This window comes from Podarcis filfolensis (genome assembly GCF_964270895.1).
Source record: "Podarcis filfolensis genome assembly, chromosome: 3".
Taxonomy (NCBI): domain Eukaryota; kingdom Metazoa; phylum Chordata; class Lepidosauria; order Squamata; family Lacertidae; genus Podarcis; species Podarcis filfolensis.
This window is the reverse complement of record NC_139606.1, coordinates 13,462,798-13,489,959: the sequence shown is the minus strand read 5'-3', so window position 1 is coordinate 13,489,959 and position 27,162 is coordinate 13,462,798. Positions and strand designations below refer to the sequence as shown.

Below are 27,162 nucleotides of genomic sequence, written 5' to 3'. Positions count from 1 at the left end.
CATGACTAAACCGCTTCTGGCACAACGGAACACCGTGACGGAAACCAGAGCGCACGGAAACGCCTTTTACCTTCACGCTGAAGCAGTACCTATTTATCTACTTGCACTGGTGTGCTTTCGAACTGCTAGGTTGGCAGGAGCTGGGACAGAGCAATGGGAGCTCACCCCGTCATGTGGATTCGAACTGCCAACCTTCCAATCAGCAAACCCAAGAGGCTCAGTGGTTTAGAACACAGCGCCATTCGCATCCCTCTCACCAGAGCACACCACTATAGTAACTCCATGTTTCAGGTCAAGCTAAACATTCTGAAAATTGTGCTTTGGGGAAAAGCCAAATTGGATTTTCTGGGATCCCCTCTGTTAGCCAAGCCTGATTATTAGTCATTAACTGAGAGAGTTCCTTGGGCTGGGTACCTTTGTTTCTGACACCACCAACAAAGAATACCTCAAAAAACCCTCCTTTGGCAGCAAAATGTGCGGCATGGTGTCTTTCATTGTCAAAAACATTAACATTTCCACCTCTCTCAAGAATACCGCGGACCACATCCAAAACCCCTTCTCTAGCTGCTTCCATCAGGGCTGTGCGGCCGGTCGCCTGCAGATCAGAGAAAGGGAGGAAGAGGGGGGCAGGGGAGAGAGAAAGAGAGACACAGAATTAACACATATTTGCTCATTTAGTATATTGCAAAAAGTGTGTGTGGGGGGGGAACAGAGGAAATGTCTTATTCTATAAAGAATGGAAGCCATGAACAGGGGTTAGGGCTGCTAAGTAGTTCCCTGCTGCCCTCTCCTCTACCTGAGAAAAAGGGGACGGAATAATGGGAGCCATTGTTCTTCAGGTACAAAGCAGGCCTCTCTGAAAAAGATCACGATCCTAGCAGAAAACATGAGATATTTCTGTGGCCTGCTCCTTATCTTGAATTTACATGTGTATTAGTGTGTCTTGATAATGCTGGGAGGAGCGATAGATGAATCTGACATTTCTCCGCTTTTCTCATTTCCCCAATCATCTCCAAATGTCCACATCAGTCTGCAATTTCTTAATATCCATACATAAAAAGGCTTCCCGGAAATTCACCAGTATTTTAGTGTGAAATTATTTTTATGCGCTTCCTTAGCATCTGCAGTTTTTTCAAATTACAGCAGCACCTCGGTTCTTGAACGTAATCCATTCCGGAAGACCGTCCGAGTTCCGAAACGTTCGGAAACCGAGGCACAAAGGGCTGGCTGCAAATGCAATTGAGAAAATTGAAAAACACACAGCGGAAGTCGTTCAACTTCCAAGGCACGTTTGAAAATGGAAGCATTTATTTCCTGGTTTTCGGTGTCCGGGTTCTGAAATGTTTGACGACAGAGACATTCGAGAACCGAGGTACCACTGTATGTGTTATATATATCTATATATGTATACAGTAGTACCTCGGGTTAAGAACTTAATTCGTTCTGGAGATCCGTTCTTAACCTGAAACTGTTCTTAACCTGAGGTACCACATTAGCTAATGGGGCCTCCCACTGCCGCTGCGCCACTGCTGCGCAATTTCCGTTCTCATCCTGAAGCAAAGTTCTTAACCCGTGGTACTATTTCTGGGTTAGCGGAGTCTGTAACCTGAAGCGTCTGTAACCTGAAGCATCTGTAACCCGAAGTACCACTATATATATCTATGTCTATATATGATCTGCTGCCTGGTTGATCAGGATAACAAATATTCTTAAAACATTTTTATGGTCGATTAATTTAACCAATTAGCCATTGCAGCCCTAATTATTATTATGCTTATGCCTGTCGGCATTCCACTCCCCACTCTTAGAATGGCTAAGAACATCCTTACTGGGTTTGTTGCATTAGGGTCTGCTCCTCTCTCCAAAAATGTCATGCACATGTCTCTGATCTCATGCGCCTGCTCACAGGCTTGTACGAAAACTGGCTTCCCCTCAAAAGTGCAGTTGTTAACATCCGCCCCATATTCCAGGACCATCTGAACACAGCGGAAGTGCCGTTTGGTGGGCAGAATGCAGTAAAACAGAACACCTGTGTGAAGAATAGTTGCAGAGTGGCTTAACAAGGAAACAGATGCGATCCTGAAAAGAGAGACCAACCACTAAATGCCAAGTAGTAAAATAATCTGCTTATTGCCCTTGCGTACTGCCCATATAACTAAGTGCTCGGGGAGGTTGGCAGAGGCATTAAAATATACCAATACAATCCAAACCAAAATAAACACTCAAACCGATTAGTTAAAATCACAACACCAAAATATACATTCCTAAAACCAGCATAAGCACATCAGTTGAAACAATGAGGAAACCAATACAAAACTAGAAAAGGGGGGGGGGGAATGGAGCAAAGAACTAATGCACCAGATATTTGCGGTGCTTTTTTTCCTGGGGGGACGCAGGGGTATGCATACCCCTAAACATTTTGTGAACCTAAGTTTGGCCTCATTGAGGGGCAGTATTTCAATATGAGTAGGAAAATGAGAGTACCCCTAAACATTTTTTTTAAAAAAAAAAGCACTGGATATTTGTACCCATAATAATTAATATGAAGGCCAGGGAAATCAAAATGATCTTCAGCAGGTATCTAAAGACCATAATGTGGGTGCCCGGAGAGCATATTTGGGAATGACATTCTAGTTATTTTATTATTTATCGACTGAACTTATAGACCGCCCTTCGTCTGTAGATATCAGGATGATTCATAACCTAATTCTATCAACTGGTGGTGGATGGGTGTCACTACTGATATTTTCCTTTTTTAAAAAATATATATGATTTTTATTAAATTTTTTGTTTTACAATTTCAAATAAACACTTTACATCCTTCAGATATCAATGACTTCCCTTCTTCTCTTTCCATGGTTCATTTTACATATCTTATATCCCTGCATATTTTAGAAAAATACTATACCAATCAGTTTTCCATTATTGCATCCGTCAAAACCTATTGACACTTTTGAATTTATCTTAATGCTGCCAGCGTTTTTAGCTGTACACAGTTATTTCCGATATATTCAATAAACACTTTCCAATCTTCTCTAAACGTACATGCTTCTTGTTCTCTTATTCTATATGTTAAGTCTGCAAGTTGTGCATAGTCTGTCAACCTAAGTTGTCAGTCTTCTTTGGTTGGGACCTCACTCATTTTCTATTTTGGGGCTAACAAAACACGGGCCGCAGTTGTCACATACATAAATAACTTTTTCTGACACCTGGGGATTTCAGTCTGAATTATCCCCAACAGAAAGGACTCTGGTTTTTTGTTTTTGTTTTTTTAGAAAGTAATGCAAGTTTCTTTTCCTAGGAGACACCTGACTCACTTCATTAGCTAAGGGAACCTGGGAAAGGAACTCAGATGAAGATTTCAGGGCCTGGGCAAGTATGCATGGGAAGAGATCATCCTTCAAGTAACCTGGCCCCAAGCTGTTTAGAGCAGGGGGCCGGTCCACTGTCCCTCAGACCTTGTGGGGGGCCGGACTATATTTTGAAAAAATAATAATGAACAAATTCCTATGCCCCACAAATAACCCAGAGATGCATTTTAAATAAAAGCACACATTCTACTCATGTAAAAACACCAGACAGGCCCCACAAATAACCCAGAGATGTATTTTAAATAAAAGGACACATTCTACTCATGTAAAAACACTCTGTTTCCTGGACCATCTGCGGGCTGGATTTAGAAGGTGATTGGACCGGATCCGGCCCCCGGGCCTTAGTTTGCCTACCCATGGTTTAGAGCTTTAATTTATTTATTTTTCCAAAAATTGTATTAGTTTTCACAATATTATAAACAAACAAACAAACACACACACAAGACAAACAAACATAAACCATAGCCTTATTGAAAATTATAGTTATTACTTCACGAAGAAGTGAAAGAGTCGGTATATGACTGGTTGCACTATTTTCAAATAAATGAAATGTTTTAAAAAGATTTTAAAGAATATGGATATGCAGAGAAAGATTCTAAATTTCAAATAGAAATAATAAATAATGAATATAAAATTCTATCCAAAATGTATAAGATATTGTTGGAATGGCATACAAAGGATGAAGAAGTTAAATCAGTTATGATACAATGGGCCAAAGATATTGGTTATAATATACAATTTAATGACTGGATAAAACTATGGAATGAAAGTATTAAATTTACTGCATGTACTGCATTAAAGGAAAATGTTATGAAAATGATATATAGATGGTATATTACACCAGTAAAACTTGCAAAAATGTATAAAACATGTAAGAAGTGTTGGAAATGTAAAGAAAAAGATGGTACATTTTATCATATGTGGTGGGAATGTAAGAAAGTGAAAAGCTTCTGGGAGTTGATATATAATGAACTGAAAAAAATGTTGAAATATACATTTGTTAAGAAACCAGAGGCCTTTCTCTTAGGAATCGTCGGTAATGAAATAAATAGAAAGGATCATAAACTTTTCCAATATGCAGTAACAGTGGCAAGAATATTGTTGTTGTTTAGTCGTTTAGTCGTGTCCGACTCTTCGTGACCCCATGGACCAGAGCACGCCAGGCACTTCTGTCTTCCACTGCCTCCCGCAGTTTAGGCAAGAATATTACTGGCCCAGAAATGGAAACAAGAACAAATACCAATGTTGGAGGAGTGGAGAATGAAGCTGATGGACTATGCAGAACTTGATAAACTGACTGGGAAGATCAGATATCTACGAGATCAAAAGTTCATCGAGGACTGGGGAAAGTTAGTTGAGTACTGGGAATGTATAAGTGATAATGGAATAACGCTAGTGGCATTTAAAGAAGCTCTGTAATAACACAAGAAATATTGCAAAAAGGCAAAATAGAAGTGGGGGGTAGGCATAAAGGCAATAGTAAAATTTGGAAATGTGTAATTAAAGAAGTTATAATTCGGATGATTGGCAGAGAGGCCGAAGGAAGTCAAAAAATGGAAAATTTAATAGAAGTTGTAATGTGGTGTGAATGTATTTTTCTCTTTTTTTGATGGAAAATCAATAAAATATAATTATATATAAAAAAAGAAAATTATAGTTATTAACTTTGTTAAGTGACTTCCTCACTTCCCCTTGGTTGAATTTCATTGCATTTCCTTTTAACGGTTTTCCAAATCCCAATTTTTATGAAATTTAACTTAAACATTATTTTTTTTTTTTTTTTTTAGCTTTTCTTGGGAGCCACCGTTTTATTTTTTTTTTTTATAATATATTTATTAAAGTTTTCAAATAAAGCATATATTAGATAAGCACTTATCATTGTCCATTTAACATCTCTCAATTGTTACATGGGACTCCCCCACACCTCCCGCATACACTTACATCATTATTAAATTAATTTCAAACAAATTATCATTTAACTCATCTTAATTAATAATCTTAATTTGGTTTGACATATAATTCAGCCTTAAATCTAATTTAATGGTAGACAATTGTCTGCACTGGCATCCGATTCAGCACTCAGCCAAGTTACAATATTTTTGTAAATAAATCTTAAATTTCCTCCAGTCTTCTTCCATCCTTTCTTCTCCCTGGTCTCGAATTCTGCCGGTCATCTCGGCTAATTGCATATAGTCCATCAGTTGCATCTGCCATTCTTCCACAGTGGGTAGCTCCTGAGTTTTCCAATTCTTGGCAATTAATATTCTTGCTGCTGTTGTTGCGTACAAAAAGAATGTTCTGTCCTCTTTTAACACACTCTGGCCGACAATACCCAGGAGAAAGGCCTCTGATTTCTTAGTAAAGGTGTATTTAAACACCTTTTTTAATTCATTATATATCTTCTCCCAAAAGGCCTTCACTCTAGGGCAGGTCCACCAGAGGTGAAAAAATGTTCCTTCATTTTCCTTACATTTCCAACATTTGCTATCAGACGAATGGTATATTTTAGCCAGTTTAACAGGGGTCATGTACCATCTATACATCATTTTCATCACATTTTCCTTCAACGCATTACATGCAGTGAAGTTCAGCCCAGAGGTCCACAACCTTTCCCAATCTTCAAACATAATATTATACCCAATATCCTGCGCCCATTTTATCATTGTTGATTTTACCATTTCGTCATGTGTGTTCCATTTCAGCAGCAAGTTATACATTCTTGAAAGTACCTTAGTCTTAGGTTCTAACAGTTCAGTTTCTAACTTTGACTTTTCCACTTGGAATCCTAGCTTTTTGTCATTTTTAAACACTTCTTTAATCTGAGCATAGTGTAACCAGTCTCGCACTTTGTCTCTCATCTTTTCTAAACTCTGCAATTTCCAGTTGTCACCATCCTTTTCTATTATCTCCCAATATTTTGGCCAGTTGGCCTCCATATTGGCTCTTTTCCGAGCCTTAGCCTCCAGGGGTGACAGCCACCTCGGAGTTTTATTCTCCAGTAAGTCTTTATATTTTGTCCAGACATTAAAAACTGATTTTCTGACAATATGGTTCTTGAAGGCCTTATTTATCTTAGCTTTATCATACCATAAATATGCATGCCATCCAAACGCATTATTAAAACCTTCCAAATCCAAGACATCCGTATCTTCAAGAAGTAACCAATCTTTTAACCAGCAGAAAGCTGCAGCTTCATAATACAACTTTAAATCTGGCAGGGCAAAGCCCCCTCTTTCTTTCGCATCTGTTAATATTTTAAATTTGATTCTGGGCTTTTTGCCCTGCCAGACAAATTTAGAAATATCTTTCTGCCACTTCCGGAAGCACTCTGTCTTGTCTACAATCTGCAGTGTCTGAAACAAAAATAACATTTTTGGCAATACATTCATCTTGATGGCAGCTATTCGGCCTAACAAAGAAAGTTTTAGTCTTGACCAACTATCCAAGTCTCTCTTAATCTCTGACCAACATTTTTCATAATTATCTTTAAATAAACTCAGATTTTTTGCTGTTATGTTTACCCCTAGGTATTTAACTTTTTTAACCACATTTAGTTCTGTCTCTTTCTGAAGCTGTTCCAACTCAATATCTGTCATGTTTTTCCCCAAAACTTTAGTTTTTTGCTTATTTAACTTAAATCCTGCCACTCGACCAAAGTTTTGAATCAGTTGTAGTACTCTTTTCAAACTAGACTCCGGCTCCTGTAATGTCAGAACTAGGTCATCTGCAAAAGCTTTAAGTTTATATTGTTTCGCTCCGACCTGAATCCCTTCCACCAACCGGTCCCCCCTAATCATATTCAGGAGCACTTCCAGAACCGAAATAAACAGTAATGGGGAAATCGGGCAGCCTTGTCGTGTACCTTTTTCAATTTTAAACTCTTCTGTAACCACATTGTTAACTATCAGTTTAGCCTTTTGTTCTGAATATATTGCCTCAATCCCGTTCTCAAACCCCCGTCCCACTCCCATTTCTTTTAAATTCCCCTTCATAAATTTCCAAGAAATGTTGTCAAAGGCTTTCTCCGCGTCTATAAAAATTAAAACTGCTTTAGTGTTTATGTTTGTTTGTAAAAGTTCCAATATGTCTATGATGTTCCTTGTGTTAGTAAACATATGTCTGCCCGGGAGAAAGCCTGCCTGGTCTTTATGGATTATCTCACTTAAAACTTTCTTAAATCTTCGTGCCAAAACATCTGCAAATATTTTGTAATCCACATTTAAAAGGGAGATGGGACGGTAATTCTTGAGTTGTGTCTTTTCAGTTTCTGACTTTGGAATCAATGTGATAAATGCTTCTTTCCACGATTCAGGCGCCTTCTTCCCCTCCATTATTTCATTACTGACCTCCAACAAAGGTTGTATCAAATAATCCTTCAATGTCTTATAGTAGTTAGAGGTCAGTCCATCTGGCCCTGGTGATTTGCCCTGTTTCAGACTCAGGATGGCCTGTTCAATCTCTTGTCGTGTTATTTTGCCATTTAAAATTGTTCTATTTTCTTCTGACAGCTTTGCTAATCCATTTCTCTCCAAAAATTGTGTAATCTCTATTTCATCTTGTGGCCCTTGAGTATATAACTTTTTAAAATACCTCTGGAAGCACTTTCTAATCTCTCCCGGGTTCTGAATGTTCCTTCCTTCAACCTCTAAGTTTGTTACTGTATTTAATCTTTGTCTCCTTTTCAACTGCCAAGCTAGCAGTTTCCCACATTTATTTGCCGATTCAAAAGTTTTTTGTTTCATTGTTTTAATCTTCCATTCTATTTCCTGATTTATCAGCTTGGAATATTGCGCCTGATAAAGTTTGATTTCTCTCAGAATCGGTTGGGACTTCGGGTTAGATCTTAACTTCTTCTCCAACTCTTTGATACTTTCCAGAATTTTATCTTTCTTTTCATTTTGCAGTCTTTTCTTTAAGGAATTCTGTTGAATCAAGAACCCTCTCATCACAGCTTTACTTGCATCCCAGATAGTTCTTTTTTCCACCGTAGTGTTCAAATTAATCTCAAAATAGTCCTTTAAGGTTTTTTGGGCCTTCTTTACAATTCTTTGATCTCTAAACAGGCCATCATTCATCTTCCATCTAAAGGAGCCGATTGGGATCAATGTCATATCCATTCTCAAGGCGTTATGGTCGGAGCATGTTTTGGGGCAGATTTCCACCTTCCTCACCTTAGGTGCCAGACTTCTAGTTATCCATATTTGGTCGATTCGTGTCCAAGTCAGTTGAGCTTCAGAAAAGAATGTTCCTTCTCTTCCCAGGGGGTTTCTAACTCTCCAGATGTCAACCCAGTCCATATTGTCAGTCATTTCAAAAAAGGTCTTAGGTAGTCTTCCCTCTTTAGTAATGTTCTGGTTCTGTGACTTATCCATATTTGTTGATACGACCCCGTTCATGTCCCCCATCATGATGACGTTGTTGTAATCCAGATAATCCAGCATGATCTCGTGCAACTTCTTATAAAAATCCGATTTTCCTTCATTTGGAGCATAAATTCCTAATATCAAAATTTTTTCTCCTTGATACTGTACTTCTATTGCGAGGATTCTTCCACTTTCATCTTTAAAGAGAAATTTTGGTGAAAGGCTCTCTTTTGCATAGATCACTACACCTCTCTTTTTAACTGTATCCGATGATATAAATTCTTGACCAAGCCTTTTATTTATTAACACCTTTCTATGGAGCCTAATCACATGTGTTTCTTGTAAGCATATAATGTCCAATTGTTCCTTTTTTAAAATATGAAAAATTTTAGACCTTTTTTCGGGACTGTTACAGCCATTTATGTTCCAACTCAAAAGCTGCAGAGACATCCTGGATAGGTCTGGTTATTCTTTCTGGGGTGGTACCTTGTTCTCCGGTCCTTGAGGATCCGAGGGGGCGGGCTCCCCTGGAAGTTCTGGCGCTGGCAATCCAAGTCCTTTGTGGAGGTCTTCTCCGTGTGCTCCCAAAAACTTGTCTCTATCTTCCACTGTTTTGATTTTGATCTTTCTCCCTCTGTAGGTAAAGGATAATCCTTGTGGAAACTCCCACCTGAAGATAATTGCGTTGCTTCTCAACAGTCTTGCCAATTCCGTGTAGTTAGATCTAAGGTCCAGCAACTGCTTAGGAGTGTCCTTGTAGATTTCAATTCTCTTGCCCAAAATGTCTAGTGACTTTTCGTAGTGCAGGCCCAAAATCTTGTCCCTTTCCTCCTTTGATCTCAGTGTTATCAAACAATCTCTGGGCTTCTCTGTCCTTCTGACTCTGCCAAGCCTGAAAGCAGATACAATTTTAAAGTCTTTTTCCTCTAACTTCCAAAACTTGGCAAATTCCTTAGTTAGAAATTCAATAAAATTATCTTCTTCCACCTCTGGTATTGACCGTATCCTCAAGTTGGTCTCCCTGTTTCGCAGTTCTGTCATCAAAAAGTAAATCTGATGTTCTCCAACTTGTTTGCTGAGTGGTCTTACTTCTTTCTCAAGTTCTTCCAATCTTTGACTAGTATCTTCAGCCAGTTTACGATTTTCACCTACAGCCTCCTTTAATTCTCCAATAGACTGGGCATTCTGTGCAACTTGTCCAGTCAGCTTATTCAAGCTTTCTGTGTTCTGTTCAATTTTAGCTGTATGCAAATCAGCCTTCTTGTCCAGAGCCTCCAGTTTCTCCAAAATTTTCTCCAAGACAGAGCTACTTGTCCCTGAAGCCATATCTCCCAGGTGCAGCTCCTCTGTCTCACCCTCCCCTGCCTGTATTAGGGAGGCCGCCTCTATGTCTGGAGGCAAAGTGGAAGGCAAGGCCGGCACAGAAGATCTACGCTGTGAGGCTGCAGATAAAGTTAGAGTTGTTTGTTTAGTCCTTCCTCTTCTCCTTGCGCCACTCATTCCAAAGTTATCTGTAATCCAAGGTCAATCCAAGTTGTTCCCATGAGAAAGCAGAGTCCCAGATGCAATAGTCAAACAGAGGCCGGGAAAGGGAAAGTAAAACAAAGTCACTGCTGTAAGTCCAAAATCCTCTAGAGGGAGCTTAATACGTCTTCAGGGAAAAGATCAAATCCAAGTTAAACTTATAAATTTAAATCCATGTCTATCGCCTCCACAATGTATTATTTTTAGCAGAGTAAAACTTAAAGCAAAACAGTGTTTCTTACAGTGCCTTGACTGCAACAGTTTCAAAGTATCCAGTTCCAACTCAGAATGTTTCAAAACCTGAATTCAATGTATCCAAAGTTGCAAACTGGTGCTCATCCAGGCAGCTCCAGCACCAGAGATTCTTATTTATTTTATAATCCACTGGTGCCACAGAAGAAGGATATCAGTGCACCCCGAATATGACCAGCAAAAGTCAATAGCTCAAAGTCTTTCACTCAGAAAACTGCTTTAACAGGGTGCCAGCATTTAGTTAACGCATAACTTTTTGTCTCCACTCCTCCTGCTCTTTGCTTAAAGTTCAGTATAGCGGGAGATGGGCTTCCTGCTTATCCTCACTCCGTTTTCAGCCAGATTTCAACTTTTTTTAAAAAAGTTTTAAAAGTTTCATAAAGTTCTCAAAAAGTTTCAGAAAGTTGACAAAAGTTTCAGAAAGTTTTCAATGTCCAAATTTACTCACGGGTTGTAGTTTCCAAAGTTCAGAAAAGTTGCAGGAAGAAAGGACAGCGCTGACCGGCAACAGCAATGCGGCTTCACTTCGCTGTTTGCGCAACGACCCACAGCGCCGCTACCCCCTCCGCGATCCGGAGCCCCTTACGGGGTCCCTTCAACGTTTTGGGGGCTGCTTCTGGCGCCCGCCGGGTCCCGAGACCACAGGCTTCTGCCACCTGTGGTTTTCCTGAATGGGTCTCCGCTTCGCCGTAGCGGACGACCCGTTTACAGCGGAGCTCCCTTCTCCTTACTCGGAGAAGGCAGCCATTACCGGTCGCGCCGCCTCCGGAAGTGAAATTTAACTTAAACATTAACATCCTTAGATCTTCACCTTATGGTGAACATATTAATTCATCCCTTAACATAAATAAAATCCTAAGCCCATTAAGTATTTGCAAGCTATTTTCAGTTGCTTTAACTTAACAAATTTGAGTAAATAATCATGATTTAGAGCTTTAAAGGTGAAAGCCAGCACTTTGAAATGTGCCCCATTGTGGATTGAACTTCTTGAGCTACAAGAGAAATCCCCACCTCCCTTTCCAACACCTGGTTCTCTTTACCTTTTCCTTCAACATCAACGATGGTCATGTCTGCCTCGGCCTGGACTAATACATCCAAAGCCAAGTCATGGCCCAGCTCAGCGGCTTTCATCACAGGGGTGCGGCCCATCCGATCCTGGACATCCGGATGAGCTCCGAGCTCCAAGAGAAAGTTGCACATGTCAATGTCGTTGGCAACACAGGCCAAGTGAAGAGCAGCCTCTCCATCGACTGGCTCGGTGAAATTGATGAGTTCCGGGTAGCCGAGTTTGGTGAGCTTCTCAATCTGCTTCTTGTCCTTCTTGCGAACACACTGGAGAACTTTGTAGATCTGTAGGTTTTCGAGCCTTTTGTCAGCCAACATTCTCAATCAACCGAAGGAAGGATATTCTCATAGAGGTGGTTCTCTGGAGAGAAGGAGGAAACGAGAGAAAAATGAGTCTCCTTTGTAACTGAATTCTACGATGTACCCCATTTGTGCTGTGGCGGTTAAGCATATCTGTTAAAGGATGCGACTGTGCATAATAATAAATAATATATTTTTTATACCCCACCCATCCCACTGGGTTTCCCCAGCCACCCTGGGCAGCTCCCAACAGATTAAAAACAGAATAAAACATCAAACATTAAAAACTTCCCTAAACAGGGCTGCCTTCAGATGTCTTCTAAAAATCAGGTAGCTGTTTACAGTGGTACCTCGGGTTACATACGCTTCAGGTTACATACGCTTCAGGTAACAGACTCCGCTAACCCAGAAATAGTACCTCGGTTTAAGAACTTTGCTTCAGGATGAGAACAGAAATCATGCTCCAGCGGCAGAGCGGCAGCAGGAGGCCCCATTAGCTAAAGTGGTGCTTCAGGTTAAGAATGGACCTCCAGAACGAATTAAGTTCTTAACCTGAGGTACCACTGTATTTCCTTGACATCTGATGCGAGGGCGTTCCACAGGGCGGGCACCACCACTGAGAAGGCCCTCTGCCTGTGGCTCATGCCACAGTAAAACATGTCACACTACCGCAGCCAGTGGAAGTTGGTCCATTAAAATGAATGGGACATTGCCCCCACCAACTTCAGTTTCCCTTCAGCCAGTTCCCACCAGCCTATCTTCTTACAGCAGGTGGCATTGCCTGTCAGCTTCCTCCTCCGTAGTCTACACACACACACTCACACACACACACACAATTAAATTTTCTGTTTTACAATTTAAAAAACTCATTTAAACATCCTTAAAATACCAATGACTTCCCTTCTTCTCTTTCCATGGTTCATTTTGCATATCATAAATCCCTGCATATTTTACAAAAACTATACCATTCAGCACTGGCGGAGGAAGACGGGCACCGGGGGGAGCTATGCCCCCACCTGCTCTCCGCCCCCCGGTGCCGGAGCATGAAGCTCTGCCACTGCCATTCAGTTTTCCATTATTACATCTGTCAAATCTTGTTTACACTGCTGAATTTATCTTAATGCTGCCAACATTTTCAAGTATACCCAATATCCCCCCATGTGTTCAATAAACGTTTTCCAGTCTTCTCTAAACGTATGTTCTTCTTGCTCTCTTATTCTATATGTTAAGTCTGCAAGCTACACATATTCTGTCAGCTTAAGTTGCCATTCTTCTTTGGTTGGGACATTGCTCGTTTTCCATCTTTGGGCTAACAAAACACAGGCCACAGCAGTGGCTTACATAAGTAACCTTCTCCTTAGACTTAATGTTGCCCTTGTAGAACTCCAAACAGGCAGGAGGATGGAGACAAAAGTAGAATTAGTTGGCTCTGTCTGTCATTGGCTGTGGCTGTGCGGACTGTTGCTGTCCTTACCTTCCACTCAACCCAAAGGGCGCCAGTCACCACTGGCCACCACACTTATGTTTGCAGTCAGTTGTCCTTTGCTACTGCTGTTTGCCATTGCTGTTTGCAACTCATTAATACTCCTGATGATGCAACAGTGCAACATAGCAACAATGCCGTAAGTCAAAGATGGATTGGCACATTAGCTTTCACTTGAATCTGTTTTAAAATTCTAGTTTCTAGGAGTGCGTCAACTGAGCCTCAAGAATAAACCCTCAACCTCTTGGCAAATACGGGTGCTGTGATGTTTGCACACATTGCCAGAAGCCTCCTTGTGAAACCTGAGGGTCAGAGGTGCAAGACAACAAATCCAAAGCACGACAAACAAAGCAAGTTCACACACGCATGTGACATCCAACCTGGATGGATTTAAAAGAGGATTAGACATGGAGGACAAGGCTATTGATGGCTGGTGCCCATTGAGGCTGGTAGGAAAGGAGGCAAGTTATAAGCAGAAGCAGAGCCAACAGCAGACCGAGTCAACAAAGGCTAGATTTGTCCCCATCCTCCTCTCTGCTGACTTCTACAAGGACAAAGCTGAGCCTAAGGAGGAGGAACAGCCAGGAATAACCCCTGTAAGTAAGAAGGTAGGTGGATGGGGGCTGGCTAATGGCAGACTAAAGTTGCCTTCTTGTAGGCATCTCAGAGGCATCTGATTGGCCACTGTTAGAACAGGATGCAGGACTAGATGGGCCTTTCGTCTGATCCAGCAGGCTCTTCTTATGTTATCTAGGATGGCATGGAAGCACTAAGGGTTGATTGCCTGGAGGCCAAACCTACAGGCAGAGCTTTTGTGACCCACCAGGTACAGTGGTACCTCGCGTTAAGTACTTAATTTGTTCCGGAGGGCTGTTCTTAACCTGAAACTATTCTTAACCTGAAGCACCACTTTAGCTAATAGTACCTCCAGCCGCTGCTGCGCCACCGGAGCATGATTTCTGTTCTCATCCTGAAGCAAAGTTCTTAACCAAAGGTCCTATTTCTGGATTAGCGGAGTCTGTAATCTGAAGCGCCTGTAACCTGAAGCATATGTAACCCAAGGTACTACTGTATTACCTTCTGTTCAGACCTGGGGGCTCTGTGCTGGAAACATGCCTTCAATTTCTCAAAAGTTTCCTTCCCCTTCCATTTTGCTGTCTCATTCACAAGGTGCTTCAGAATTCCCCTAAGTTTGGGTGGGTGTAGAGTTGAGATTACCTATCATGGTGCAGTGATTATTATGTGCCTATTGTCCACAATTTCCATTAAACATTTCCCCAGCATTCTGCAGCTTATCCAGCTGCCCACATTTCCTAATCCCCCCCAAAAGCCCCATGGGAAAGGAACAACCTCATGGAATTCCCCCCATAACTTTAAATGAAGTGCATCTGGAGGGACTGCCTACTAAGCATCTGAAACTGGTGTGCCCACTTTTGCTTTTAAAGGAAGTCTATATGCTTGCCTTTAAATGTCATTAAAAGTAAAAGGGCTCATTAAAAAAAGAAGCAACAAACAGCTGTCAGGTACATATTAGGCAGTTCCTTTATACACAAACACACCCCAGCTTTTTGTGATTTACAAGAAAGCCTGGTTAGAGCCGTCATTGAGTTTTCAGGAAGGACAGAGCACCTGGGAAGGCTGCCGGCAGATGGTTTGAAGAAAGGACACTTACAAACACCCTCAGCCACTCTGAATGTAAGGTGGGAGCAACCAAACTTCTCCCACGCACCTGGGCCGGACTTTGGTGATATGATGCCCTGAGCTAGGTCATAATTTGGTGCCCCATGCCCTCAAAATTTCTTATTTTCACAATAATTCCTTTTGATACAGTTGCTTTTGCATGGATCTTCTCAATAATAATAATAATAATAATAATAATAATAATATTTTGTGCCCCCTTGGCTTGGTGCCCTGTGCAGAGGAACAGACTTCACCACCCCAAATCCAGTGCTGCTTCATGATAATTTCATATGCATTTTCTCTTCCCCTTTGCCAATTTTCATAGTTCCTTTTCTCATTAATTGATGGAGAATGGTTTTTTTTTTAAAAAAAATTAAATCCAATATGTTTCTAGCTCATCATTCATTCCCATGCTCACCAACATATAGTCAAGTAACAAGATTCAGATCTATAAACAAGAATATATGAATCTGCCCTCATCAATAATAGTCATAGAATTGTTAAGGTGGAATTATTATTATTATTTCCCCAAGAGCTCCTTTATTTATTAATTTGTATATGAAACTATTTGGTTTTTCAAATTAAAATTTTATAATCACAAACATACAACATATAGCATAAAAACAAGATTTCAAAGAATCTCCTGGACTTCTTTCCTCCCCTTTGTGGGTCCTATTATTAACCATTTCCCCCTGCATCTTTTATAATATTCCAAATCTTCTACATCTTCATTATATCCAAAATTCACCATTAAACTACAAGTATTATTCAGATCCTACCAACGACTTTAACTGTTTACAATGGTTTTTAAGGTAAATTATAAATTTTCCCGAGAGCTCCTTTATGTCTTGAGGATAGCTGGCAATAAAGTTCACCAGTTGCAGTTATATCTGCATGTATGACTTACGGTATAAGCAGTTGCAATTCACCAGCAAAGCAACTCCAAGTCAACTCAGTGGTCCCTTAAAAGATAAACAACAGAGCCTGAATGAGAGCAGCCTACCACCGAGCGCATGAAGAGTTCTACGCGCATGTGATGAAGTCCGCAATAGCCTTTGCTTGTCAATCAATCTGTTCGGTCCTTTTAAAGGCTCTGGGCTCTTTGGGCTGCAACACACCATTCGTAACACAAGGCTCTCCGAGATTCCTTTTTCTAGACAGAAGCACTAAGGGATTACATCACCCCCCCAGAAACAATGACCACTATTGGCCAGATCTGCCTGGATTTCGCCCTCTCCTCCTTTTTCTTTCTCTTTTCCTTTTTCTCCTTTTAACCTGCCGCGACTCCAGCAGCTTACCTGCAAGCTTTGCTGACGCTCCAGGAGAGCTGGAGGAGACCAGACGAAAGCAGCCGCCCAGGCGCCTCGTAGATGGGCATGACTCTTCCCCACTTCCTCCGCGGGCTGATGGCAAGAGAGCAGGAATGGTTCCTTGGGCGGGTGGCAGCGTCCGCGAGAACGAGCGTGTCCCCGGAGCACCCAGCGGGAGGAGGGGATTGTTAGACGGGAGCTCCTATAGCAACGGAACCAGGGAGAGGAAGCGCGCCGGCGCGCGCGTAACAATGGCAAGCCGGCTCCCAGCCTCGCCGCGCAAAGCGGCGCGCAGGAGCCAAGCACACCCCACTCCCCAAATCACGTGGAAGGGGAGATGCAACGGAGAGGAGCCCGAAGGGCAGAGCCAAGGCTACCAGTTTGCGAACACGTCTAGAATCAGAGCCTTGCAAGGGACCCCGCGAGCCATCGAGTCCGACCGCCTGCAATGCAGGAATCTCAACTAAAAATTAAAAATAAAAAAGGTAAAAAGGTAAAGGACCCCTGGAAGGTTAAGGTTAACTATGGGGTTGTGGTGCTCATCTCAGTGGCGTAGCGTGGGTTGTCAGCACCCGGGGCAAGGCAAGTAATTTGCGCCCCCTAACCCGTGGATTTGCGCCCCCTAACCCATGGATTTGCCCTAACCCCAGATGTTGCGCCCGGTGCGGCCCGCCCCCCCCCTGCACCCCCCACGCTATGCCACTGGCTCATCTCACTTTCAGGCCAAGGGATCCGGCGTTTCTCCACAGACAGCTTTTCGGGTCATGTGGCCAGCATGACTAAATCACTTCTGGTGCAATGGAACACAGAAACGCCGTTTACCTTCCTACGACACCTATTTATCAACTTGCACTGGTGTGCTTTCGAACTGCTAGGTTGGCAGGAGCTGGGACAGAGCAATGGGAGCTCACCCCCGTCATGGGGATTCGAACTACCAACCTTCCGATCCGCAAGCCCAAGAGGCTCAGTGGTTTGGACCACAGTGCCACCCGTGTCCCTTAGCAATCTCAGCTAAAACAACGCTGACAGATGGCCATCTGCTTAAAAACCTCCAAGACAGGCAAGCCCATTACCTTCCAAGGTAATGGTTCCACTGTCAAACAGCTCTTACCATCAGATCTCCCCACCCCATGTTGAGTCAGAATCTCCTTTCTTGTACAGTGGTACCTCGGGTTAAGAACTTAATTCATTCTGGAGGTCCGTTCTTAACCTGAAACTGTTCTTAACCTGAAGCACCACTTTAGCTAATGGGGCCTCCTCCTGCTGCTGTGCCACTGCTGCACGATTTCTGTTCTCATCGTGAAGCAAAGTTCTTAATCTGAGGTAATATTTCTGGGTTAGCGGAGTCTGTTACCTGAAGTGTATGTAACTCCAAGTGTTTGGAGGGAGACCTTTGCTTCTGCTCCTCCTCCTATTAGTCATCTCAGTGTAGTGATTTGTTGATGTGTGTGTGTTAATTTACCTCTTTGATCTAGTTGAAAACTGACTGGCAGCACATGCAAATTACCTAAATAAATTAAATAAACCAATGTAGGCATCTTGTGATATCAACAGACTGTTGCACACTGCCATGCTCAGCCATCAATATTACCTGATGGCCCATATTACAGTTGTCAGGTGTCCTGTTTCTCCAGGACAACATCCTCTTTTTCAGGGGTAAAATGTTAGACAAAATGCATTTATTTGCTTTGAATAGTTGTCACAGTGTCCTCTTTTTTGCTCTTCAAAGTATGGCAACCCTACCATGGGATTTCTTCTCCCCCACCCCCCAAGACTTGCGTTGGAAACGTTCAGGTTCAATATTTTAAGAATGACGAAGATAGAGCAATGTTAGTTAATGTGGACCGTTGGTATCAATTTTGTATTGGCTGACCAGTTCAACAGTGGTGGAAATGCACCAGACTTCAGTACAACTCATTTGCTGTTGTGACATGTTTGTCTTCCTCGTGTGCCAATAATGCATTGCAGGCCCTTACTTAAGCTTTTAGGACAGATGCGAAACAATAGCCTCTCAAGTGAGTAGTCCAGCTCGTCTTTCTTATGTTCGAGGCTAGTGAATTATTCATCCATACACCATCGTGCATAAGCAGCAAACCAAAAGGAGTGCTCTCCGCCCTCCACCTCGCTGGTTAAAAATGATGTGTACAGTGGTACCTCTGGTTAAGTACTTAATTCATTCCGGAGGTCCGTTCTTAACCTGAAACTGTTCTTAACCTGAAGCACCACTTTAGCTAATGTGGCCTCCTGCTGCTGCCGCGCTGCCGGAGTACGATTTCTGTTCTCATCCTGAAGCAAAGTTCTTAACCCGAGGTACTATTTCTGGGTTAGTGGAGTCTGTAACCTGAAGCATATGTAACCTGAAGCGTATGTAACCTGAAGCGTATGTAACGCGAGGTACCACTGTACTAAATAGGAAGACAACTGGGAATGAAAATTGAGTCTGGCACAACTGTATTCTTGCCATTCTTGAGTTCTTGTTGTGCATCTTGTGAAACTATCAAGGAATAGATCAGGAAATGCAAAGAAACATGCGAAGAAACAGGAGAAACAGCATGTCTGCTACAAGTCTTGTTGGGGATGCTGTTGGCACTGTGGTCTAAACCACTGAGCCTCTTGGGCTTGCTGATCAGAAGGTCGGCAGTTTGAATCCACCCGGCAGGGTGAGCTTCCGTTGCTGTGTCCCAGCTCCTGCCAACCTAGCAGTTCGAAAGCACACCAGTGCAAGTAGATAAATAGGTACCGCTCCGGCAGGAAGGTAAATGGCGTTTCCGTGTGTTCTGGTTTCCATCATGGTGTTTTGTTGCACCAGAAGCGGTTTAGTCATGCTCAGTGCCTTCTGAGGCTGAAACTATGTGTTCATTTCCCTGCCTCAAGGTCCAAAAATGCGCCTTGTATGGAGAGCAGAGGAAGGCTGTGAAAGCATCCAAGGGTCGAGGGAAGCATGTTTTCTCACTAGTGATTGGAACTGCAAGTCCCAGAGAATCTCCAGAGGGCATTTCCCTGAAAATATATACAGCATCAGCCATGGGAAAAGGAAAGGGGAAAAAAATAGGCATTACTATGATTCTTAATTACTGGCCAGCTACTGAAGGACCTCTCTCAATGTACTTGCAGCAGTTAAGCATTAAAGGATAGTTTTTAGTGCTTTGTCTTGCTCATGAAAGCTTAATTAAATTGCTCACAGGTGCCTAGCAGACCTTTCATATCAATAGCAGTACCTGGAAAGAGAGAATTGGCAGCAGGAACTCAACCCTAGCCTCTAATCTGATCATATTATTCATGAATGATTTAAGAAAACAATAAAGTTAATGGCTTGTTAAAGAGCTTTAGTTAAGCGAGATAGGGATAGTTTGGTATTATTTTAGTTCTCTCCCCCCCCCCACCTCTGTCGCCAGGTTAATATTTGGATTTTATCTGTCCTGAGCTTCAGTGTCACAGACCAGAGGACCCCTGGTTTGCCCGTGGTACCTGAGTCCATAGAAAAGGGCATGGGGAAAACAAAAATTTGCTGTTGGAGACAGGAATCCCTGCTCAAATTTGGTTTTTCTTCATGTGTACGTATGAAAGGTTTTTTTTTTTTTAAAAAAAAGGGTTAAAAGCAGAAGGAACTTGCTGAGTATGTCGGAGCCCCTGAGCTAAGTCACTGTTGTAGTGTTTGCAAATGATCCACAAATACTGGATTAGAAGGAGACAACTTTACTTAGTGGTGTGCTGCTGCCAAGCTATATACAAAATGGAAACCAGTAAGCACTTTTGGCTTCCTTTTCCCGCAGGTGTCACGCGGAACTGATTCCACCCACATAACCATTTCTAAATCACTTTTGTTCCTGATCCCATTACAACTGTTGCTTAGCAGAAGGGGTGAGGCAGCAGGGAAGTTGGTGCAGTGCAAACACCCTGGCAGGAGTGCCAAATTATGTTCTTAATCTCATGCACCACCCTGGAATCTTTGGGTGGAAAACACTCAGTAAATGTTTGTTTATAGAAAGTGGCTTTGTACAGGGGTCCTGTACCTTTTGCCTTACATCTTTCTACCCCATTCATTTCAGTGTGGAAAAGAAACACCATACAAAATGGTAGCAGTTGTGTGTGGTGGGGTGTGTGTAAAATAATCAATTATGATTAATTTGTGGACCGAAAGCAGCAACAGCAGTGAATTCTTATTGCTTTCGCTGCATTGATTTTCAGTCCAGACATGGGACGAATAAGCAAAAATCAGAATTTTCCACACCTGTTTTTGCTGGGATTGCCCAGTATCCTTATTTTCTTTTCTTTCTTTTTTCTTTTTTTTATTGAGTTTTATTAATACAAAAAGAGGAAAAGAAAAAGTACATTCTACCAAAAGAAAAGCACACAAAAACACACTATTACTTACACAAATGTAAATCCTTCCCCCCCATTTCCCTCCCACCGCCAACCTCTTGACTTCCCTCCACCACACCACGACTTCCTTATTTTTAAAATTCTATATGCAGGCAGGCAGGCAAGCAAGCAAGCAGTGTAGCTGAGCTGTTTCAAGGAGAGTGGAAGGTGCTCCAAAGACCTCTCTGAAGTACTCCCCATTAAACTTCACTGGGGCAGTGTTTTAAGGAGAAGAAGCTTCAGAGAGTGGTTTGGCAAAGGGATTGGTAGGCGGGCAGGCTTGGCAAGCAAATCAAGCAGGGGTGGCAGTCCCTGGTACATGCATACATACATGTATCCCTATTAGTTCACATCCACACCAGCAGTCATATCATTCATATCGTCGCAATATGTTTTGTTAACCTTAACACCTGCTGAAATCAAGTGTTCCCACTGAATGAAGACATTGAACATTTTATGCACAATGAAAGCATTGTAGCTATTTTGAGAATCCTCAGAACCCTTTGCTTTGCCAATCAAATCCTTTGTGAGCTGGAGTGGTGGGAAATCTTATTATCAAAAAAAGGTTCCCCCTTCTATACCAAATCCTAACAGCATGCCCTTAATCTAAAATAACTCCAAATGACTAAATTACCCTTCTCTGGTGTTATAAGAATGTTAAGCCAATTGTTATAATATTTGAAATTGGGAAAGGTGTCATTAGTGGCTTAGGAAATTAGGCCAACTGGCAAACAAGCTACATAAAGTGTATTGACTTCCCTGATATACTGGGTATACTTTTCTCTTCATGGTGTAGGCAGGAAGAATAGAAGTCTTTCCTACCTTGAAAGAAAAGGCTAATATTAGTGCCTTGTACATTAATACTAGTGGCGCGCTGGTGGCGCTGTGGTCTAAACCACTGAGCCTCTTGGGCTTGCTGATCGGAAGGTCGGTGGTTCGAATCCCCATGACGGAGTGAGCTCCTGTTGCTGTGTCCCAAATCCTGACAATGTAGCAGTTCAAAAGCACGCCAATGCAAGTAGATAAATAGGTACTGCTGCGGCGGGAAGGTAAATTGTGTTTCCATGCGCTCTGGTTTCCGTCACACTTGTTTAGTCCTGCTGGCCACATGACCTGGAAAGGTGTCTGTGGACAAACATCAGCTCCCTTGGCCTGAAGCGAGATGAGTGCCGCACCCCATAGTCACCTTTGACTGGACTTAACCATGCAGGGGTCCTTTACCTTTTTTAATAGTAGTAGTAGTAGTAGTAGTAGTAGTAATAATAATAATAATAATAATAATAATAATAATAATAATAATAATAGACAGCCTTTGGCCATGTTATTTGGGTATTCTGTTTTATAAGAACAAAAAGACCACTGAGGCAAATGTTTGCATGGACTAGAACCCACATTAGCAGATACAAGAAGTCACTTTCCTTTGTCTGCTGTCACAGACACAATACAAAGCATTTGCTTACAATGTATACACTCCACAACCCCCCTTTTATCCATGTACACAACTGCCAACAACAGATGCCATTTCATCATTCCTGAGAAGTGGATGCTAGTTCAAGAAGGCCGATTGCCACCACAATAATTGCCGCAAGCCTCTTTGTTGTCTTTACCGCGACAGACCCACAGGCATCGCTTTTTTTTAAAAAAAAGAAACACAGTATAGTATGTCCACAAGATGGCGCCTGAGACAGGGACATTTTAAAAACGTAGATCAGTTTCTTTGGGTTATGGTTAATGCCCAAATAAACCATGTGTGCCCTGAATTTCAGACTAACAAAATAGAAATGGGTATGTGTGGTGGTCACATTCTGCCAAAAGATGCATCATTCATTGCACTATGATGCAAATGGCATTTATGTATATGGCAAGGTAGCCCTCTTCCCTTTCAAATCATGCTACAAAGAAGGTACACACACACACACATAGCGTTTTCCAATTGCAGCCACACACACACACACACACACACAATTTTTCTGTTTCAGAATTTAGAATATGCCTTTAAACAACCTTAAAATATCAATGATTTCCCTTCTCTTTCCAAAGTTCATTTTGCGTAGCATAAATCCCTGCATATTTTATATAAACTAAACTACTGAGTATTCCCATTGCAGTGGTACCCCAGGTTAAGTACTTAATTCGTTCTGGAGGTCCGTACTTAACCTGAAACTGTTCACAACCTGAAGCACCACTTTAGCTAATGGGGCCTCCTGCTGCCGCCACGCCGCCAGAGCATGGTTTCTGTTCTCATCCTGAAGCAAAGTTCTTAACCTGAAGCACTATTTCTGGGTTAGCGGAGTCTGTAACCTGAAGCGTATGTAACCTGAAGCGTATGTAACCCAAGGTACCACTGTATTACTTCCATCAAAACTTGTTTACACTGTTGAATTTATCCTAATGCTGCCAACGTTTTCAAGTGTACACAATTCCTCCCATATATTCAATGAACATTTTTCAATCTTCTTTAAACAAATGCTCTCCTTGTTCACTTATTCTAAAAGTTCAATCCACAAGCTGTGCATATTCCATCAGTTTAAGTTGCCACTCTTCTTTAGTTGGGGCTTTGCTTGTTTTCCATTTGGGGGCTAACAAAACACAGGCAGTTGCAGCCAGTTCTCTTTCCCTTCCTTACAGCAGCAAAGTCCTTCTCTGTGTCATTTATCAAAGAGGCATGAATATGTAATCATAATTATAGGCCTAGCCTTCAACATTTCAGATCTAAATACCCCGATTTATACCCATTTTCATGCAAGGTATCACAGCAACCACCATCATCAACCTTGCTCAAGGACTGCTCAGGTTAGCTGTATGCTGTACTCTTGTTTGCAGTAGCCTGTCGGGCAACTGGTTTGAAAGCAAAGAGTATGCTTGTTTATTTTGGGGTTAAATATTTTGGAGAAAAACACAGTCTCTAGCATTTATAGAACCTGAGATATGAAGCAAAATGTTCATGTGCTATTCTTCTCCACGCTTTGGTGAGAAACAACTTACATCTGTCAGGAACGACACCTGTACTGTGTCAGGAAGTTTTGGGGCATTACATGGCAAGACAGAGTTTCAAACAAAGATGTGCTTTCCAAAGCCCACAGTCCCAGCATGTTCACACTCCTGTCTCAGCGACATCTACGCTTTTTTTGTCATGTCTGCAGAATGAAAGGTGCCAGGATCCCCAAGGATGTGCTATATAAGTGAAATATACTCGGAGTTGAGAGTGGATTTCATGTTCTTTATTCAGCTCATAGTGATGAGGAGGAATGGAAGTTCCCCCAGAATGTCTGCTTTATATACTGTATTTTTCGCTCCATAAGACGCACTTTTTCCCTCCTAAAAAAGTAAGGGGAAATGTGTGTGCGTCTTATGGAGTGAATGCAGGGGGAGGCAGGCAGGAAAAACCCCCAATAGCCACACACAAGCTCCGCGCGGCTCTTGCGGGCTTTTCCCCAGGAGGGAGAAGGGACTGACCCTGGCCAGTCAGTCCCTTCTCCCTCCTCGTAGAAAAGCCTGCAGGAGCCGCATGCTCCTTAAAGGGTGCGCGGCTACTGTGGGTTTTTGTGGGCGGTGGGGGTATTGCCATAGCCGCGCGCAGCCCCTCCAGCCGGCTAAAGAGGAAGCCAAGACAGCGAGCGGGATCCATCCTCTTTAGCTGCACGCAACCTCTCCAGCCGGGAGAGGCTGCGTATGGCTATGGGAGAAGCCAAGACAGCGAGCTCTTTGCTCTTTGGGGCTGGGGGGGACACACATGGGGTATCTGTGGACAAACACCAGCTCCCTCACACTGAAAGCAAGATGAGGGTTGCACCCCACAGTCATCTTTCACTGGATTTGACTGTCTAGGGTTCCTTTACCTTTTACCTACCTTTTAATTTTTAATTTTTTATTTTTGGAGGGGGACATTATTGGGTTGTTCTTGTTTTTATTTTGATTAAGTGTTTTGTGTTTTTATTTTGTGTTTTTATCCTGAGGCCTGCGGGTATCGGGCGGTATGCAAATTTAATAAATAATAATAACCCTGCAGTGTGGGAATCCCTTGCAGATGGCCGCAGAGCCTGGAGACAGTCAGGTTCTGCATTTACAGCAGTGACCAGAGGAGGAATGACAGCTGGGAGAAGCCCAGAAAAAAATAAACAACATGGTACACTTGCATCCTGCCCACCTAGCAGTTCGAAAGCACATCCAAGTGCAAGTAGATGAATAGGCACCGCTCCGGCAGGAAGGTAAACGGCGTTTCCGTGCGCTGCTCTGGTTCGCCAGAAGCGGCCTAGTCATGCTGGCCACATGACCTGGAAGCTGTCTGTGGACAAACGCCAGCTCCCTTGGCCTGTAAAGCGAGATGGACCCCAGAGTCGTTCGCAACTGGACCTAACGGTCAGGGGTACCTTAACCTTTACCTTACACTTGCATCAGCACAACCAGACGCCTTCATCTGCCCCAGCTGCAACAAAACATTTCTCTCCCCTGTTGGTCTCTTCAGCCACAGCAGGTGCTGTAACTCTGTAATGGTTTGATTTCATCCCTGAAGGTGCACTCTCCTATGGTCTCCCAAGACAGACAGATGCTAACCCACCTGCTTCCTCCACACCTTCTGTGTTTTACTCAAATCATGCAGTTGCCCATAAAACTACGTTGGCCCCTTCACTCCCAAAATATTGCATACACCAAATTTGACACAAATACAGTGCATGCTCAAGGATGAAGCCACCAGTGACTATATTGATGGTGGCAATTTATTATATCCAGCATGAGAGGTCTATGCCACTAAATACCACTTTCTGAAAAAGTTAAGTTGGGAAGAGACAGGTCTTGCTTCCGAGCATCTCGTGGGCATCTGATTGGCCACTATGAGAATGGGTCTATCGTTGGTACTTCACTCCCACCAAACTGGCAAAAATGTATAGGACAAGTAGTAAAACTTGTTGGAAATGCGAGGAAAAGGACGGCGACTTATATCATATGTGGTGGTCATGCAATAAAATAAAAGAGTTTTGGGAATCGGTTTATAATGAGTTAAAGAAGATGTTTAAGTATAGTTTTCCCAAAAAGCCGGAAGAATTTTTGCTAGGCTTGGTGGGAGAAGATATTAAGAAGATAGACCAAAGACTATATCTGTATGCAACAACAGCAGCTAGAGTTTTGATAGACAACAAGTGGAAGTTACAGGAGATGCCGACGATAAGAGAATGGCAGATAAAGCTGGTTGAATACGCTGAAATGGCTAAATTGACACACAGAATTTGGAATCAGGAGGAGACAAAGTACCAAAAAGAATGGAGTAAATTTATGGTTTATATAAGAGAGAACTGTACAAATATGAAAATGTTGGCAGGATTGAAGTATGTCATGGTGTAATTTTTAATTAAATAAACTGTGAATTATGGATTGGAATAGGAAAACTGGTGGAAGGGAAGGACGGAAGTCAATGGCGCTATGGAGCATAAAGCAGGATATATGTAATAAGACGTGATGTTTTTGTTGGTTGGTGTTGGTGTTTTGAAACTTCAATAAAAATCATAAAAAAGAGAGAATGGGACGCTGAATCAAATGGACCTTTCAGGACTCTGGTGAAAGGTTGCTCTGCCACTGAATCTTGATGTTCTCCAAAGTGCTAAAAATAAAATCCAAGACTTTTCTTCATCATCTGAAATGATCCACTGAGGTTTGAAACCGAATTCTTTCCAGGATTGCAAAGCGATGTTTGACAGGCATCCAAAAAGCCAGGCTGCTAAATAATGAATAGCACAAAAAGCGGCTAAGTGCTGACATGACAAAATGCCTCCCTTCTCGTAGTCTCCTTCTTTCTCCTTGAAACATCTAGATACCACCTCGTCATACACTCGAGGCAGCTCACGACAATAATTAAAATTGCAACACAGCTACAAAACTATATGGGCACATTTAAGTAACTTAAGCATTCAAAACTGTCCAACCTCAGCCATATCCATGCAGGTAAAATTGTTGGCGTCTCTTCGCACAAATCAGATTTAGAAAATGCATTACAGGCTCTTAATGAAATCAGGGTATTGTCTTTCCATCCACATCTAATTCATAAAGCTTTGTCATTGGGCTAAGCCTGTGATTTATTGCAGCGTATAGGGTTTTTCCTTTTTTCTGAAAACAGGAGTCGACATATCCTTTCCCTGACCCTCATATTTTTAAACCTACCAAATAATTAAGGTTTCTTTTGCATATCTGAAGAGGTGAAGAGGTTTCCAAGGTGTTCATCCATGTGAAATCCATTACAAGTCTAATTTCTGCCTAATTCAGATTGACTCTTGAATTATTGTCACATTAAGCCTAGAGTTATTTGCAAGCATGGTTCGAAAAGAAGCTGTAATCAATTGCATACTGCAGAAACAACATTAATATTCACTTACAATGTTCATGTTGCCCAGCAATTGTGTGCTACGTAAAAAGCAACTCAACTAAATATGGTAGCACATAAATGGTCCATTTATGTTGTA

The 27,162-nt window shown here is 42.1% G+C and overlaps 1 protein-coding gene across 3 annotated transcripts in view; it reads right to left on the bottom strand.

The window, feature by feature from the left end:
- Window positions 1-16,546, bottom strand: part of ANKEF1 (ankyrin repeat and EF-hand domain containing 1) — a 28,969-nt gene extending 12,423 nt beyond the window's left edge. Inside the window, exons 1-4 of one of the 3 annotated variants that reach the window (XM_083606852.1) lie at window positions 16,337-16,546; window positions 11,551-11,936; window positions 1,830-2,029; window positions 446-595 (exon numbers count right to left, since the gene is read on the bottom strand). In XM_083606852.1, the coding sequence (XP_083462978.1) occupies window positions 446-595; window positions 1,830-2,029; window positions 11,551-11,893 (693 nt within the window). In that variant the 5' untranslated portion in view covers window positions 11,894-11,936; window positions 16,337-16,546. Of the gene's footprint in view, window positions 1-445; window positions 596-1,829; window positions 2,030-11,550; window positions 11,937-13,216; window positions 13,426-16,336 lie in introns of those variants that run through there. The other 2 variants (XM_083606853.1, XM_083606854.1) reach the window with 2 other exon arrangements.
- Window positions 16,547-27,162: the final 10,616 nt, after the last annotated feature.